This window comes from Camelus bactrianus, chromosome 14, assembly GCF_048773025.1.
Source record: "Camelus bactrianus isolate YW-2024 breed Bactrian camel chromosome 14, ASM4877302v1, whole genome shotgun sequence".
Classification (NCBI taxonomy): Eukaryota; Metazoa; Chordata; class Mammalia; order Artiodactyla; family Camelidae; genus Camelus; species Camelus bactrianus.
This window is the reverse complement of record NC_133552.1, coordinates 60,014,184-60,032,550: the sequence shown is the minus strand read 5'-3', so window position 1 is coordinate 60,032,550 and position 18,367 is coordinate 60,014,184. Positions and strand designations below refer to the sequence as shown.

Genomic DNA, 18,367 nt, shown 5'->3' with positions numbered 1-18,367 from the left:
CTTTTCTTCTCTCCAGCAATAAACAGCTCAGGGGAAGAGCACATCAATTATACATGACATGCTGTAACTGGTTGGGTCCACTGGCATAAGTTTGATGGGTGATGCCTATTAAAAAGGTTTTTTCATTTGAACTGGGAGAAGTAACAGGTGACAGATGGCAAAGGCAAAACAGAACAAGTGCACAGTGAAGAAAGGAGCTGGAAGCTATCAACACTGACAGAGATCCTGGTGCCCAACAGCAGCCAATATGAGCTACAGATATTCTGACAGGATTCAAGCCAACGCTGAAAGCAAAGAGTTAGAAACAGTTAAAAGAAGTCACTGTGGGAGCAGGCGAGAGGGGGTGGTCAGCAGAAGTCTTCAACAGTCTCTAAAGTCATCAGTTTGGGATGAGAGGCTGTAACAACAGGTCTAGAGCAGCAGTGATTACAAGGACCGGCAGGGTGAGAATTACTGGATGTGAGAAAATCTGTCCCTGCATTTTCATTCCCGCCACAAAACCCCTTTCATTTCCAAAATAACTCACACCTCAGCAATGCAACAGGCTCTTAACTGGTCCCCCTCCAACCTGTTACCCCTTTATTCTATTCTATATGCCGCTTCCACAATGGTCATCTTAAAACACTGCAGGCTCCTCTCCCCATCTCCCTAAACCACTACTTCAAAAAGTAAATCGTGGCTCCGCAATGACTAGATAAAGGTTATCGCTAGGTGAACAGTCAAGGTCAACCACAATTTGGCTAATATCATGACGGAGTGAGTGCAAGACACGGGGCGAGAATGGGGTCCGGATTTGGGTAGAAGTCCCAGCTCTGCTCCCTTGGGTGTGTCACATGACCTCTATGAGCCTCAGGCTCCTTCTTTGTGAAAAAGCAGTATGACCGCTCCTTAGGTGCTGTTACGGAAGACGACGGTGATGACTTTACTAATACTGGCTGGCATCTGGAGAGGGCTCAGTAGGTGCCAGACACTGAGCTAAGCAGTTTACATGAATTATCCATTGAAGCATTATGAATACTGTAAAATACTACAAAAATGCAAATTACTCTTTTCTAAGTTCTCTCAAACCATCTGTTAGTAAGTCAGTTCTAGAATTTTAATTGTGGTGGTATATTCGTAAAAATGTACAAAAGCTGTTACATAGTATCTTATTTACTACCTCTGGCTTCCACTTCCTGGCAGGACAGCCAAATTTAACCTTCTCCCCTAAAGACCATTAGTCCTTGTGGGAACGATTTGAGAAAAACATGATAGATACCACTTCCTCTAATGTCAGAAGCTGACAGTTCGCCGTCTTCTCCAACCAGAAGTATCTTTCTTTTTTCTATTTACCTTCTCGCTCCAAACACTGCTAAGTCAAGTCACCAGATAGGCACTGTGACTCTGAAGTCCTAACCAAACCAAACGAAACTCTGAAGAGGATTAGTCCTGACATAAAGTCCTATTTCTGCCTTAAACCAGCTGTGCTACCTCTGAAGCTACATCTGGGACCTCAGGATGGCAAGGGACATGAATGATTTACATGGAGCTGTATCTCCAGTGCTGGAATCAATTCTTGACACTTTTGGCCACACAAAAAAGAACGAAATGACGATCTTTAAATCCTACAGTTTTCCCATGTAGCCCATGGTGGGATGTCACAGAAGCAATGCAAACATACCCAGGGTCACCAGGCTGAAAAAGCATTGAATGTCCACTACCTAGAATGCTTTATTTTTTATTCTTTATCATGCCTTGTATTAGATGCTGAAATGCTTAGACTGATTTTCAGCATTAGGGGGTCTCCAGATACTTGGGAGGAAAATGGTCAAAATCCAGAATGTAATGCACTGAAAGGACCTTTATTCCTAATTCAACAAACATTGACTGGATGCTTTCTTCGTTCCAAGTGCTAGACATCAAAATTGAAGTAGACCAAATAAATAACACGGAAGAAGCTTTTTTTTGTTAACCTAAATTAGATGGCATATGCCAACTACTTTTATAACAATATATACTGGGGGCAGAGTGAAGGGGGAGGGGGCAGTAAGACTATTATCACAAGTAGTTGCAAAGCGTATACACATATACTTAGATTTTTCTGCTGAAACTAAACTTTAATATGTTATATACTAATAAAAATAAATGTGATCCTCAAAGTGCAGTTAGTCATGCGTCAGTGGGAGCAGTAAAATGACACAGGACAGGGCAGACAGTAGCTGCCTGCATCATTCTGCCACCTTTTAAGAGTTAAAATACATTCATTCATTCACTTTTCACTCATCCCCAACAAACAGTCTTCAAAGATCTTCACAGAGAAATCCAGAGGATCCATAGTACTCTTTTATCAAAATGATTTCTAAAGTATCAACATGTTCATCTAAAAATATTTCATTGTTCCAGATAACTACTGCTGCATAAAAAACTACCCCCAAACTTGAATAGCTTACACAATCACTTGACTGTACTTCCTGATGGTGTGAATCAGGAGTTTGGGCGGAGCTCAGCTGGGTGACTGCTCTGCTCCACATGGCGCCGACTGGGCTCACTCCAGTGGTGTTGGGCTAGGGCTGGGGGGCCGGGCTGGGCTGACCTGGGCTGGGGACAGTCACAGACGGTTTCACCACAAGCCTGGCATGTTGATGGGCATGGCCGGAAGGGTAGCTCCCTCCTCCCTTCTTGCAGTCTCAGCACCTTTTCACGTGTCTCCAGGAGGGTAGCTAACTTCCCATATGGCAGCTCAGGGCTCCTGAAGACCCTGGTGGAAGGTGCTCAGTCCTCTTAGACACCAGGCCCAAAACTTGCTCAGCATCATGTCCGCCATATTCTCTTGGTCAAAGCAGTCACAGGCCAGCCCCAGGGAAGGGGAAACAGCCCCCCACCTCTCAGTGGGAGTTGTGTCAAACAATCCACAGCCATCTTTAGTCTAGCATGCTTGGTAAAAAAGATGTCATCTTTTAAAGTGAACAAAATTTCCAGTTCATGAGGACCTGCTGCCCCAAATTAACAAATGTAATACAAAAGATGTTGGGTGGTCAAAGAAAGAGCCTGTTTATGTGAACTAGATTATCACAAAATATACGTAGGAATGGAATTTAAATTGTCACAGTTCTAAAAACAGAGAATTTAAGGTAAGAGTCTAGAGGGACCATATAGTTTATTGCCAAGACACATTTCTGAGATGGAAAGGGGCCCTGTAAATAAACGTGCCAGGGCAACATGCATAAACCTGAATGGTCCTAGGTAAACAGATAGCCGGTCACCTTTGGAGAAAAGAAAACACAGCAAAGCAGTGGCACTTATTCCAAGGAAAATATATATGCGAGTGTCAGAAGCCAGTCAGTATGGCCTATGAAACCTTCAGGACTTGTGATTTTAATAGGCTGTGCTGATGAGAGCAAGAGAACAAATCTCCTTCCCCCAGTAGTCCCTTCCTCCCTGAATGTACAAGTATTTCTTTCAGTAAAAGCAGATGATGAGCTCAGGGAAGCAGATGATGAGCTCAGCGTAGCCTTAGGAATAAACACTGTCATCAAGGGCAGCTTTTTCAAAGGTATATACCTCTGGGAGGTGTCCCACCACTGAACAGTCTGTTCACATCCTCTCTGAAGGGAGCAGTATGCTGACAATGGTTAATGGCCATCTGAGAGCAAGAACACAGAATGTATGCAAACATGGCGACTCCCTAACACAAGGCCACTGAGAAAAGTTTTGTGTCATTAGTATTATGCACAAACTGACTAATCATTGACAAGGTCTTTTCTCATCTCCCACTCTTCTAAAATAAAAAAAAAATTGTCTTGATTTCTAGTTAGCTTTCCTGTATGTCTACACCTGTCTGACAACGAGCACGCAGTCCCTCACTACACCAGAGGACAGATGGCTGAAGTTTGTTTGGAGTGTTGGTTCACAAAGCAGAAGAAGAAAACAGTCTGAGTGTATGTGGCTCATATGGGTGAGGGGTGGGGATTATATTTCAGATAGTATAGCTGGATGTATATCATATTTGGATATTTCGGTTTTATAAAATGCAAAGATTAAAAAAAAACTGGTATGAAGATAAAGCTTATTCTTTGTTTCTGTATCTATATTAAACTGTCCCTGATAACACACTTGCATCTTTAGCTAGTCTCCCAGCTATCTTCCCTGGGTACTGGCCAATCTACTCTGTCTTCTCTCTGTTATCCATAAGTCAGTTTACGTTTTTAATTCTTTCTAAGATAACAATTTTGCTCAAACCATTCAATAACCAAATACAAATAGAAAGTAAGATTTCATTTCCAGGGAGGATCAAAAGGTATTAAATATAACAAAGTAAATATACAATTGTTGGCATTAGTCTTACAAATTTTTGACCTTCTATAATTAGAATGCATCAAAAAATCTTTAAAAGATAAGAGAAATAGGTGAGGGAGATTAAGAGGTACAAAATTCCAGTTACAAAATAAATGATTCAGAAGTATGAAATACACAGTGTACATCTGTAGTACTGCGGAATACAGTCAAGAATACGTCATACCTTTGTATGGTAACAAACGGTACCTAGACTTAGCATGGTGATCACTTTGCAATGCACAGAAATATCGAATCACTATGCTGTGCACCAGGAACTCACGTACTGTTGTAGGCCAGTTATACTTCAAACACAAACAAACTCATAGGAAAAGAGAACAGATCTGTGGTTACCAGAGGCAGGGGTGTGGGAGGGTGGTGGTGGGGGGGAAGGAATTGGATGAAGGTAGTCAAATCGTACAAACTTCTAGTTATAAGGAAATAAGTAAATAAGTACTAGGGATGTAATGTACGACATGGTAAATATAATTAACACTGCTGTATGTTATACATGAAAGTTGTTAAGAGAGTAAATCCTAAGAGTCTCATCTCAAGGAAAAACTTTTCCCCCTATTTCTTTAACGTTGTACCTGTATGAGATGATGCACATTCGCTAAACATTCTTGTGGTACTCACTGCACGATGTACCTAAGTCAGATCATTATGCTGTGGCATGTTAAACTTATACAGTACTGTGTATCAGTGCATCTCAATAAAATAGGAAGGAAAAAAAAATTTGCACCAAAAAAAAAAAAAAACAAAACAAACCCTTAGAAGAGGTGGCCTAATAAAAGCAGTGTTTTTGGTGGAATGATACTTTAAAACTTAGAAAATAGCTGTCTTAAAAAATGTACTGTCTCTCTCTCTCCATATATAATAAACTCAACATAGTCAAATACATATTCATTTGCAGTACATTCTGGTATACCAGAAGGACAAGACGGTATCTAGTACTTTTTTTGCATAACACCCAGGGCAATGTTATGCAAATAAAGTGACTGAAATCATAGTATCTGATGTTGACAGTGATGACATTTATACAAAGACAAAACTTCCGGAATCAATTTATTAAAAAACTCTGTCAACACACTTCCCTCCACCCCCTCATATGTACCTATATATGTGTGCATGCATATATATATATATATATATATATATATATATATATATATATATATATATATATATATATAAAACTAACCATAAACACTAGTAAAATTATCTTCATCCCATGTGTAGTTTTGGTATTCATAAAAAGGTCTATTACCATTATAAACTCTTTAAAAAACCAAAGTGTTATTTAACAAATACTTAGATGCCTAATCACTTTTTATAAAGTATTTTTTATATTTTAAATATATACTAAAAAAAATCAATTCTTAGTGAGTCACAAAAATATACTGTCACCATTTACAGCCAACAGAGTCTCTGGTAGAAGACAGAGAGACACAAGCACACACAGGGTCTGTGCTGAGCTCTGTAACACACACGGGACAAGCACTTCAAACACGACGAGAAAGCAGTGGAAAAATGGACAGGCAATACCAGGTCAGCTATACAATTTATCTAGATACGGGAAGGCAACTGAGTCTAAGTCTTACAAAATCATATGGCAGTATACTGATTTATAAAGTCAGGAAGTGCTTGGGTCTCATGATTTTTGGTGAATTTTATTATTGATATTTTGGGGTTACTATGTAAAGAAACACATTACATTCATTAGCTCATTAGTTATTGTATTATACCCATATTCCAGATGAGGAAGTTAAGATGCGGAGAATGGCGATTTGCTCCTAATCACATAACTAGTAAGTGCTGAAGCTCAGCTTTAACCGGACTAACACGCCTGGGCTTCATAGATCAGATCAGATCAGTATGCACAACAAAATAAAATACTGAATTAGAGCAATGATAATATACATAATATTTGTTATAGTCATTGGAAACCTAAGGATGGATGTATTTAGAATTAAGAACAAAACAAAATTTTCCACCCCAAAACAGAGAAAAGCACTCAAAGGTTTCATCTGCAGAAAGCTGTAAAGACATCTAGAAAAGAAGAAAATACTCATATGCACTGAATTATTAACATTATGTAGGATTTCCACATCTGAATTATTAATTTTTAAGGGCTGCTTCCAGAAAAGCATGAGAAACAACACTCCTAAATGTTTTAAGTAAAGGTTTACAATGCTTCTCTGGGGTAATTTTACTAAGTGATTTTAAGATAACTATAATTATGGTCATCTTCATCTGTTTTTACTGTCGTAAAGGCAGAGCTGAATCAATAGCATCGTGGACAGATGTAGCAAACCTCTTACAAAGATGAGTTTCCCAAGCCTCCGCAGAAAGCTGCCGTCGTAACGAACAATCCTATCACACATTCTGGTCGGAATCCTACTGCAATAGCCCTTTCTCTGTTCTAACTTTCGCAAGGCAGGCGCTATCCCACCCTCTCAGAATGAACAAAATCACAAGGGAAATATGTCCTCATATTTATAATATGCATAATAAACAGTAATAGATGCTTCCTCAAAGTATACACTTTATATATCTTTCTGTTCCTTGACTAAATGTTATCTTTCTCTGTAACAGAGGTAGCATTTACTAACTCATGGTGGGAAATTCATTTCACTTTTGGAGCATTTATATAGCATTACTGGAAAATGGAAAGGCAGGAAGAGAAGACAAAAGTTGTTTCAAACTATGAAAGAGATCGTTCCATTTCTTTTTCTTAGAGTAAAACATTTGTTCCAGGATAGCAGTTTTCAAATTGTGTGTGATGAGATCAATTTAGTAGATCAAGAGGAGCACTTAAAAACAGCGAAATAAGATAGAAAAGAATAAAACAGAAATATAATACAAGCAACATAGCAAGTGTAACTATTGCTTTGTGAAATTCTGGTTTCAGTTACATGTATTGATGCCTGTATGTGCACTGTAAATGTATTTCTGAGGGCCATGACTACGAAAATGTAAAAGCCACTGCTGAGTCAATACAAAGAAGTAGACAGAGAGATGTTATTTTTTTAATATTTTGTTTTCTGATAGACAATAACAATTAAAAAACAAAAATGATAAGACACTAATGAAAGAAACTGAAGACAAAAATAAATCAAAGGCTGTTCTATATTCATGGACTAGAAGAATATTGTTAAAATGTCCATACTACCCAAAGCAATCTACAGATTCAATGTACTCCCTGTCAACATTCCAATGGCACTTTTCACATAAATATAACAACAAATAATCCTAAAATTTGTATGGAATCACAAAAGACCTCAAATAGCTAAAGCAACCTTGAGAAAGAAGAACCAAGTTGGAGACATCGTATTCCTGATTTCAAACGATTACAAAGTTATAGCAATCAAAACAATATGGTATTGACATAAAAAGAGACACACAGATCAACAGAACAGACTAGAGAAATATGCCCACAAATACATGGTCCACTAATTTACAACAAAGGATCTAAGCATATAAAATGGGGAAAGGATAGTCTCTTCAGTAACTGGTACTGGGAAAACTGGACAGCCACATGCAAAAGAATGGAAATGGATCACTATCTTACACCACACACAAAAATCAACTCAATGTGGATTTAAAGACTTGAACATAAGACCTGAAACCATAAAACTCCTAGAAGAAAAAACACAGGGGTGTAAGCTTCTTGACCTCAGTCTTAGTAATGATTTTACGGATTTGACACAAAAAGCAAAGGCAACAAAAGCAAACATAAACAAGTGGGACTACATGAAAACTAAAAAGCTTCTGCATAGCAAAGGAAACCATCAACCAGATGAAAAGGCAATCTACAGAATGGAAGAAAATATTTGGACTCATATAACTCAAATGAAAAAAATCCAATTAAAGAATGGGCAGAAGATCTGAACAGACCTTTTTCCAAAGAAGACACACATAGATGGCCAACAAGGACATGAAAAGGTGCTCAACGTTGCTAATTATCAGGGAAATGCATATCAAAATCACAATGAGTTATCACCTGTTAGAATAACTATTGTCAAAAAGACAAAAAATAACAAGTGTTGGCAAGGATGGGGAGAAAAGAAAATTCCTGTGCACTGTGGGTAGGAATGTAAATTGCTGCAGACACTGTGGAAAACAGTATGGAGGGTCTTCAAAAAATTAAAAAGAGAACTGATCTAGCAATTCCACTTCTGGGTATTTATCCAAAGAAAACAAAATCACACTCTCAAAGCGATGTCTGCAATCCTCAAGTTCACTGCAGCATTATTTACAAAAGTTAAGACACGGAAACAACCTAGGTATCCATTGATGGATGAACTGATAAAGAAAATATGGTATATGTATACAACAGAATATTACTAAATCATTAAAATGAAGGAAATTTTGCCATTTTAGACAATATGGATGGACTTTAAGGGCACTATGCTTAAGTGATATAAAACAGAAAAAGACAAATACTGTATAATTTCACTTATATGTGGAATCATTAAAAAAAAACAAAAACAAAAGCATGAAACTGAACTCACAGATAAAGAGGACAGATGGGGGGCGGGGTTGAAATGGGTGATGGTGGTCAAAAGGTGCAAACTTCCAGTTATAAAATAAATGATACATTTAAGCCCTGTGGATGTAATGTACAGCATGGTGACTAGAGTTAATACTGTTTTGTATATTTGAAAGTTGCTAACAGAATAAATCACAAAAGCTGTCATCACACAAAAAAACTATCTGTGGTGACGGACATTAACCAAACTTAACATGGTGATCATTTTGTAATATATTCTTGTGTTAAATCATTACATTTTATGAGAAATAACTCAAATGTTTTAAGTAAAGGTTTACAATGTTTGTCTTGTATAATTTTACTAAGTGAAAGAACCCTAAAACTAATACAATGTTATATGTCAATTGTACCTCAATAAAAATAAGCTTTAAAAACCCACAAAAATAATCACTATATTTCTCCATAAAACATCAGTTTGGTATGTTTTCAAATCTTAAGCACATTAAGAAAACAAAAAACAAAATAAAACCAACAATCTATCCAATTCTGCCGGTGAATACATTTCAGTATTTTGAGCAAAGAGAACGTATAATTTACAAGTGTACTTTATTCATATGCTGTAATCTATTTTAAAGAGCTTATTCAGATAGAGTTTTTAGCAATGTGTGATAAGTACATTTCTAACATTAAGTAATGAAATGCGTCAAATTCCAAAGAATTCCAACGTTGCTTCATTCCCAGACTTTCCAAACAATGCCTTCAATATAATATGCTGCTGACATTTGATTCAGATACCCAATAACCTCATTCTGACTCACAGGCTTAAAAAAATCTTATTTCATAGCAGCGATCTTTAATTTAAACTGAAATTTATTAAAAATCAGGCTAATATAGATGGCTTTTTTCAAAGACAACTTTTAATTAAAAAAAATTTTTTTTAGGAAAAGGTGTTTGCTTTTAGAGTTTTCTTACAAGAATAAAAGGTCAAATAGCTGAATGAGGTCCAATACTTTCAAGGAGGTTTCAATCTTTTAGAAGTATAATTTAAACAGTATTGAGTATATATCATGTCAAAATCTTAGTAACTAGAAACTATGCTATTTTTACATATTTTGATAACTTAAATTTTACCAATATATTTATATTTTACTTATATACACTGCTGAAATGCAGACGTCTAAAATCACCAAATTGACATTATTGCTATCATGGTATTGAAAAGGCTCAGGTTGAACTGGTAAAGCATAAAGATGTGTTTAAGAAACTTTAATTTTTCCTTGTCCAGCTGAGAATAATTTTTAATATAATGAACCACAGCTGTCAAAGTAACAAATAAGTAGGCAAATATAAATCCAGCATGTTTCTGCCCACCACTAATGTTTCATGATACATTTCCTACAGAAATACCATCTGTACATTTTTACTTTTGTAGCTATTCTGTCTCCATCAGTTTTATCTTGTGTTAAAGTCTACTTATATTCATAACTTAAATATTTTTCCCCCAAAGTGTAGAGTACTTACAACTTTTTATATCACAGGACAGAAAAATACAAGTATGTGAGAACACAGTAGGTAAGAACAGATGGTGGGAAACAGGTTAACAGGAAGAAGTCAAAACAGAGGCAGAGCAAACCCTGGAATGGGAATTACACTTTCCTCCTGTCCCCCGACTGACACCTCCTCAGGGGTTTAGGTTCTGAAGACAATGGCTAAGAAAGAAATTGTGTAAAGTAAAAATTATCCTTAAAAAAAAATCCCTTAAGTATGATGTGTATAGTTTTATGTGAAGATCACTGCTTAGAAAGATGTATAACATACGCATTTTAATGTGTTATGCAGAATTTCCAAAAAGATGGCATACAGAATTAAACCACTCAAATGTACTGCAACTGGAAAACTTGGACAAATAAAGACTCCAACTTTGTTGGTTCTTCCTGTTGGTTGTGTCATTCAGAGACGTTTTATTAGTTCCTCTTCCTTAACGTTTTTCTATTAGTTAATTAATTTCCTGACTTTTTGCTAAAGGAGAGTTAGAACATCAATGTCATTCATTTGCCTGGGGCCTGAGTATTTCTCACTCAGTGGTCACTCACATCACCTTTCAAATCAACCATTTGTTCCATTTGTCAGAAGAGTTATCAGTGTTCAGGGACAGCTGATATCTTTTGTCTGGGTGCAGTGGAATGGTTCGCTGGTTATTTAAATTATTCTTGGCCCCTCCCCCTTTTTAAAGACACGACAGGGATTCCCCTGGCTACAGATTTTATTGATACAATTATCACACAATCTAAACTAGGTAAGATTTGCCGCTCACATGCTGCTGATTCCTTACAGTTCATATTAAACTACTTTTTCCCTTACTGCGCTAACCAAATGGAAGTATTCTTGGAACGTAGAGCTGGAGGGAGATCATATACTCCATCTACAAAGTGAACTTAAAAATTCTCATCCTGGGATGGGATGAAACTACTATATTGTAAAGTTCTAACTTTACAATGCAGCAAAACCAAGTTTCCCTTTCAGGAAAAAACTCTGGGCTATAAAAAGTGACTCATAGCTACTAGGTTCTGTACCTTGGAGGAGCTTTCAATTACAGTTTTGGTTTTTGGAGGTACCAAACTGGGGAAGGAGGTGTTTGTGGACGAAGGAATTGGTGGCGGATTCTAGAAATCACCTAATGGGACAAACATCATTTGATGTATTTCCTGGTTTCAGCTCCACAGCGCCAATCTGCTGGGTTAGCAATTGGCAACCGACCTATCTACCTTAGAGTAGGCTTTTGTGGCAACGTGTAGTGTGGGGGAAAAGTGCACACAATCAGCCAGGTCACTGAAAAGGGAACACTCAAATGATACAGAAATGCTAATAATAATAGTTAAAAAAAAAAAAAAAAAGTACCTTACTCACTTTGGGTAGTGCAAACCAACCACCCGTTTCCCATTCTTTTTCCAATTCTGAAAACGCCTTCCAGCTTATTGTAATGTGTGAAGTCTCCTCCACACATCTTACAACTCTCAAGTTCTATCCTTGCCTATTCATTTCTAATTTCTATTCCTGGCCAAATCCATTCATTCCTCTCTCTCTATACCCTACCCAGCAGATTTCATCTACTCTCCAAATCTGAATTATACAGATGATCCTGAGTCTTTATATTCATACACAAACCACCTTTCAGGCTTTATTCCAATATTCTGATTGCTTATTAGGTGCATCTATCAGGATGATTACCATCTCCAAAGCCGAAATAATCTCCCCCAGCTATTCCTCCCTAATCCTATTTGCTCATGTTCAAAACGTCAAGGTTACTTTTGACCTTTCCCTCTCCCTCTCCCACTAAGTTTGATTAATTCATTCTTTATAACATTATTTGCATCCATTCTTTCCTTTCTGTTCGTACAGACACCATGCTAATTCAGAATCTTTATACTTCATATAGAAATAAGATTATGACAATATTTTACCACTCTTCCTCCTGATGCTGGTCTATTACCATCAAGCCGTCTATCATATCACCACCATGGTACTATTTCTCTAACAATTCTGATCATGGTCCTTGACTGCAAGAACAAGTCCAAAGTCTTTAATGTTCAGTAATTTAGCTTTACAGATGTCAGCCTTACCTCCTCATTTGAATTCCTGGTTTAGCCAAAAAATAGACCCTATGCATTTCCCAGGCCATGTCCTCCATCTGGAAGATACCATGCTCCTGATACTTTAAAATTCTTATTAAACTTCACCTCTTCCCTGGTTGCCCCGAGTAGACAGAAGTACTCTCACAGAATGGTAGAGCGGAAGCGAGATCATCTGCTCCAGCTGCAAAATGGGCTTTAAAGAATCACCTCCTCCACCTATACAATTAATGCTTGGGGAAACTGAGGCCAGAGGATGCTAAACTACTTCTCTCTCTAAACACTAATTTTTTTCAACACATTTTTCTTGTTTCCTATGGGCCAGGAGCTGTGCTAGCTACATGGGATGAGACTGACTGCACTTAAATTATCACACAAATAATTCAACTGTGATGAGAGCTACAAGAGGGAAGCACAGGGTGCCACCGATGTCTGAAATGCGAGTGGCTGAGGAAGGGATGAGGCATGGCGTTAGGACAGTGTGGGAAGACGGGTTAGGAGTCAAGTCAGTTTGGGAAGATGAGGAAGGCTTCCCTGAGGAGGAAATCTTTTAAGCAGGGCCAGAGAGTAGGCATTAACTCTGCAAAACATTGGTGATTTCTACTCGTAAAAGGAGAGCCAAGAGATAGGCACTCTCGTGGAACTAAAAGAAGGTCTGGGCGCTGGAATGGAAGGGACGAGGAAGGATGCCAGAGTGAAGCTGCAGAGGCAGCGGGGTAAAAGCATGCTGGGCCTGGGAAGCGCAGGCTCAAGATTTCAGGGCTTTACCCTAAGAACAAGAGTTCTCAGATAGCATATTCCAAGATACCTGAAGTCAGGACCACAGCCTACCCTGAGAAGAATGGGAGAAGCAACTGTGAAATTAGACACAACTTGACTTTTATTTCAATTGAAATCTTTTCTATATCCCTGTGTGTCTGATCTCATCCAAAGCCAAGTTAAAAAAAAGAAAGCATCTAACTTGATAAAAACCACCATTTTAGTTAGCCCCCTTGGCTTGGGCAGGCGGCTGTGTACGTACAGGTATCCGGTGCTTTTCCAAAGTTGCTTTACACCGCTTTGCTTTTACAAAAGACCTATTAGTACCTATTTTCGATAACCGAAAGAAATCAGAAAAAGATTCCCACTTTCATGGAAAAAAAGGTGAAAAATGAGAATAGCGTACAGTTTGGAGAAAGCAGCTGAGAGGTAGCACACACCCCAAGCAGCCAGAGTGGTACCTCCAAGCTCCTTCCCCAGCAACCACATTCAGCATCTCAGCATCAAGCCGCCATGGCTTTGAACTCTTGTCTGTGCGCATCTTACCTAGATTTTTTTTGCACCTCCATAAGCAAGATGTGTCCTAAGGTAAATGCGTCTTCGCTTTATACCATTTTGGCTTAGGAAAGGTTTCAAAGGGATGCTCCACTTTCAGACAGTGGGCGGTAACCTGTAAATGAATGTCTATGAACCTAAAGACACACAAGGGAATATGGGCCTATTTTACACTTCTTATAAGCAAAATATTCCATACAAAACCAATCCAAAGAAAAGCTCCATTTCACTATTTGGCTGTGCACTGGTAGCTATACTTACATGTTTATTCTCCCGTCCTCATCCTTTCCCATAACATCCTTAAAAGATAAGATATTTTAAAAGAATACCAACAACATTTTTCCAAGAATTGCTTTAATCACTATTGCTCTTTCTAGTACTATCTTATCTACACTGAGGAATGAACTTCAAAATGTAACTGCATATTTCCTCTGAAATTATATTTAGATCAAGGATAAAATTTAAAGCAGATAAGGTGACAAAGTTAGAACTGCTGGGATTTTGGAGTAATTTTTGTGTTTAAGGTATTGTGTTGGGTACCTTAAAATATATTACCTCATTTAATCCTAATAAAGACTTTAAGAGGCTCATGTTATACTCTATTTCACAGAGAAGGAAGATGAAGCTTAGAAAAGCAAGCATTTCTCCAAAATATATACACCTTAGACCTGCACTGTCCAATATGGCAGTCTGCAGTCACATGCGGCTGCTGAACGCTTGAAATACGGCTAGCCTGAACTGAGATGTGCTGCAGGTATAAACTGTACACCGGATTTTGAAAATTTAGTTTGAAAAAGAAAGCAAAATACCTCAATTTTTGAAGACTGATTACATGTTGAAGTGACAAGATTTTAGATACAGTAGGTTAAACAAAATGTATTATTAAAATTAATTATTATTTGCTTTACATTTTTAAAAAATTGGCTACCAGAAACTTAAAAATTACACAAGTGGCCCACACTGTATTGCTATTGATTGGCACTGCCCTAGACCAAAGGCTGGATTATTGAATTTGCCAGTAAACACCAAGTTCAAAGGCAGCCTGGTATGGAAGAAAAGAGGAGTACATGGATTCATGGAGATCCTGGTTTAAGTCTCCTCTCCAACAATGACTAGTTTTGGGCAAAATACCAAACCTCTCTGCACTTCACTTATGTCATTTGCATTATGGTAATATTAAGTATCCCCAAAACTATGTTGTCTATAATATGTAAAGCAGCTAGCTGGCAGAGGGGAGGGAACAACTACTGAATACCTCCCATAGCAACTGATTAATTTAAAAATTGATTCTCAAAAAGAGTAGAAAATTCACGTATCTGAGTATCATGTGTTACTCTCTTTGGGAGAATTTAAAGAACCAAAATATTGAATACCTGCTTTAGTATAACATATACTATAATGTAATATATATAATATACACAGATCCTTTCTTTCAATGTTCAGTTGTTTATAATATGCTATAGGCTGGGAGGCCAGATGATGCGGTCTGGGCGAGGTTTAAAATATCTGGACACAGAAGGGCCCAAGTGGTTCTTATGGACACAACGGATGAATTCTAGCGAAAAGAGTTTATGAACTCTATTTCAGCTGATCTTTTCAGCTTTTTACACCAGGAACTGGGACTAGTAAGTAAAATGACAACTGGGCCAGTAGAATTTTGCTTTTTTTTTCCTTACTGGGTCATGGTGTAAACAGATAAATTGTTCCAGTACAATAAGTTTAGACTAACTTACTTTTAGTAATCCCTACCAAGCATAAGAAACTACAACAAAATCATGTGAACTATACTATCCAATGACATTTTGCCATATTCTGTCCCCTAGACTTGTATCAAGAAGTTTGCCTGGGCATGTGGTCTTATGAATGTATGCATTATCTGTATGTATTTAAATATGAAGGGTGGAGCAGTTGGGACATTTACTTTATAATTTGATGTATGTATGTGGCCTAAAATTGTCAGGTGACAATGCATTAGACTGCCCTGTTCTATAGTTGTTTTTTTTTAAAGTAGTATGGGGGGGATTAAAGATTTGGATCACTAAAATGCAGCCTCTTAAATGTCATATACTTAATAAGTTTAACATCAAAAGTGTTATTATGCTAACTACAGCAATTAACTTTAAAAAAAATTGAGACTGAAAAAGTAAAAAGCTATCAGATTCACGGATTTTAGAGCAGCATCAGAGGCCATGAAAATACTCACTTTTTTCCAGTTTGAAATTCAACATAATAAGTAACATACAAAATTTCAGTTTAGATGTTAAAGTGCATATTAAATGAGTTAAAGGGGGGTTTGGGGAGAGGGTCTCCTCTTTGATCTCATATGTGGCATTAAAAATCTGCCTCTTGTAACAAACTTTTGAGCAACCTCTCAGTACACATGACTTGGTATTTGCTCTTTCAAAATGAGTAGACTCAAACTGACTAAAAATGAGATTACGTCTATACTACACTTACAACTAGTTTTCAGCAAATGTCTACAAATTTAGGGCTATACGTAGAACTGGATAAGAAAAACAAAATTATGCTAAATCAAAATTATTAGTAATTATTAACTAATAATAATCAGACAAAACAGTAACGTGTAATTCAATCGTAATTAGAAAAATCCGCTGAAACTCTGAACTGAGATATTTCACTTTTGATGCTTGAAATTACAGGGAAAAAATACACTCAGTCAACGTAAGAGAAGACAAATATCATAAGCTATTTAAGCTACCAGCCGTATTTTCAAAATGCACACTTCAGAAAAAAAGAGTTCCTATTAGGAAAGAGTTCATTTGCATTAACTTTAAATTAGCTAATACTTGAGTCGCACCTCTGAAGAAACTTGTTTTATTTCCAGGAATGTCTTTTATCCCTCCTTTTTTCTTTTCTTTTTTTGAGGGGATAAGGTGGGTAAATTAAAAAAAAAAAAGTTAAGCCGTATTCTTTAATGTGAATGGTATATTTGTGCTTCTATATACTAATACTCTCTCAATCCCACTGAGCTGTGTCTTCAAATAATTTATAATCTGTCTTTAAAGTTTCATCTTAATTGGAGAGCTCATTTTTGTAAAACACTTTGGCACCATTCAATCATCTATGAAATGAGAAAGATCTCTTTGCTTTGGACCTGACATTTTTACCATATATGTGTGAGCAATTTTTGCTGTCAAACATTACAAAGGTAGATTTTTGCTGTTGTTCTTCAATCTGAAGACGACTCCACTATACTTGCACAGCTGCCCTCTTCCCAGCAGAAACCTACCCGCCCCTCTCCCCCCTGCAAGTTTTAAACTTTGTTTCCTTTGAGGTTCTGCACAAGCACTACTAAAAATATCCAAGAGACAAAGAGCTGTGCTGTGGGTTCACGGGATGCCAAATTTGAGTTGTGAAACAAAGCACTCAAATTTGAGATTCAAGACGATGAGGAGCATGATGCCGGCAAAAAATTGGTGATAAGGCGTAAGACCCCAAAGCCATCTCCCTAGACAGCTCCTGCTGCCCACGGCCACCCTAGAGCACGCGGGAGGGAGTTCTGGCCCCGGGACAGTGGCCGCCGGCCGCACCGCGAAGCCCGCTGCCCGCGCCCCCGGCCCTCTCACCGCTTCACTCGGATGATCTGGTCCCGCATGGGCTTGATGTCCTGGAAGCTCTGCTGGTTGACGAGGCTGTAGACGAGGATGAAGCCTTGGCCGTTCTTGATGTACAGGTCCCGCATAGACGCGAACTGCTCTGTACCCGCCGTGTCCAGGATCTCCAGCACCGACGGCGACGAGTCCACCTCGATCTCCTTGCGGTAGAAGTCCTCGATGGTGGGGTCGTATTTCTCGATGAAGGTGCCGGTCACGAACTGCACGGTCAGGGCGGATTTGCCGACCCCGCCCGAGCCCAGCACCACCACTTTGTACTCGCGCATCGTCCCTCCGCGGCCGCCGCCGCCGCCGCCGCCCGCGACATAGACCTACGCCCGCCTCGCTGCGCCCCCGGACCCTGCGCCGGCGGCCGGCTCCGCCGCCTCCCGCGGCCGCCCCCACCTCACTGCCGCCACGGCCCCCCGGGCTCCGGCGGAGGGAGCAGCAGCCCTGGGCATGGGCCGAGCCGGGCAGCAATGCGGCCCCGCGGGCGCCGGCAGGCACTGAGGACTAGCAGGGAGTGGGAGCCAAGGAGCCGCCGGAGCTGCTGGAGCCGCCCGAACCGCGGGCCCGCAGTGCCGCCCGCCCGCCCCGCCCCTCGCGCCTCCACGCCCAGCTCCCCGCCCGCCGCCGCCGCTTCCCCCGGCGCCCGAGCGCGCGCCCGAGCCCGAGCCGCAGAGCTGCCGGGGGCGGGGCCCGGCGGCCCGGGGCGGGGCCCGGCGGCGGAGCCCCGCCCCTGCTGTCCCGTCGCCTAGGCGACCGGCCGCGCGCGCTCCCGGGGGGGCTCTGCGCCGCGCGGAAGCCTCGGCCCGCGCTTAGATAAACAACCACCTGGGCCACCCAGCCCCGCGAGCCCGGGCGAACCCCGGGGACTGCGTACTGAGCCTGCGCGGTTCTTCCGCCTGCAACGGGAACGGCGTCTACCTGAGAATGGCACGATCAGAATTTGGCGGACTCAAGATGTTGGAGGGACCAGAGAAGTCTCCAGACTTTAGCCTGAGGCG

The 18,367-nt window shown here is 39.6% G+C and overlaps 1 protein-coding gene across 1 annotated transcript in view; it reads right to left on the bottom strand.

Moving 5' to 3' along the window:
• RAP2A (RAP2A, member of RAS oncogene family) overlaps positions 1-17,964 on the bottom strand; it is a 36,912-nt gene extending 18,948 nt beyond the window's left edge. Inside the window, exon 1 of the mRNA XM_010959680.3 lies at positions 17,334-17,964. Coding sequence (XP_010957982.2) covers positions 17,334-17,647 — 314 coding nt within the window. The 5' untranslated portion in view covers positions 17,648-17,964. The remainder of the gene's footprint in view (positions 1-17,333) is intronic.
• Positions 17,965-18,367: the final 403 nt, after the last annotated feature.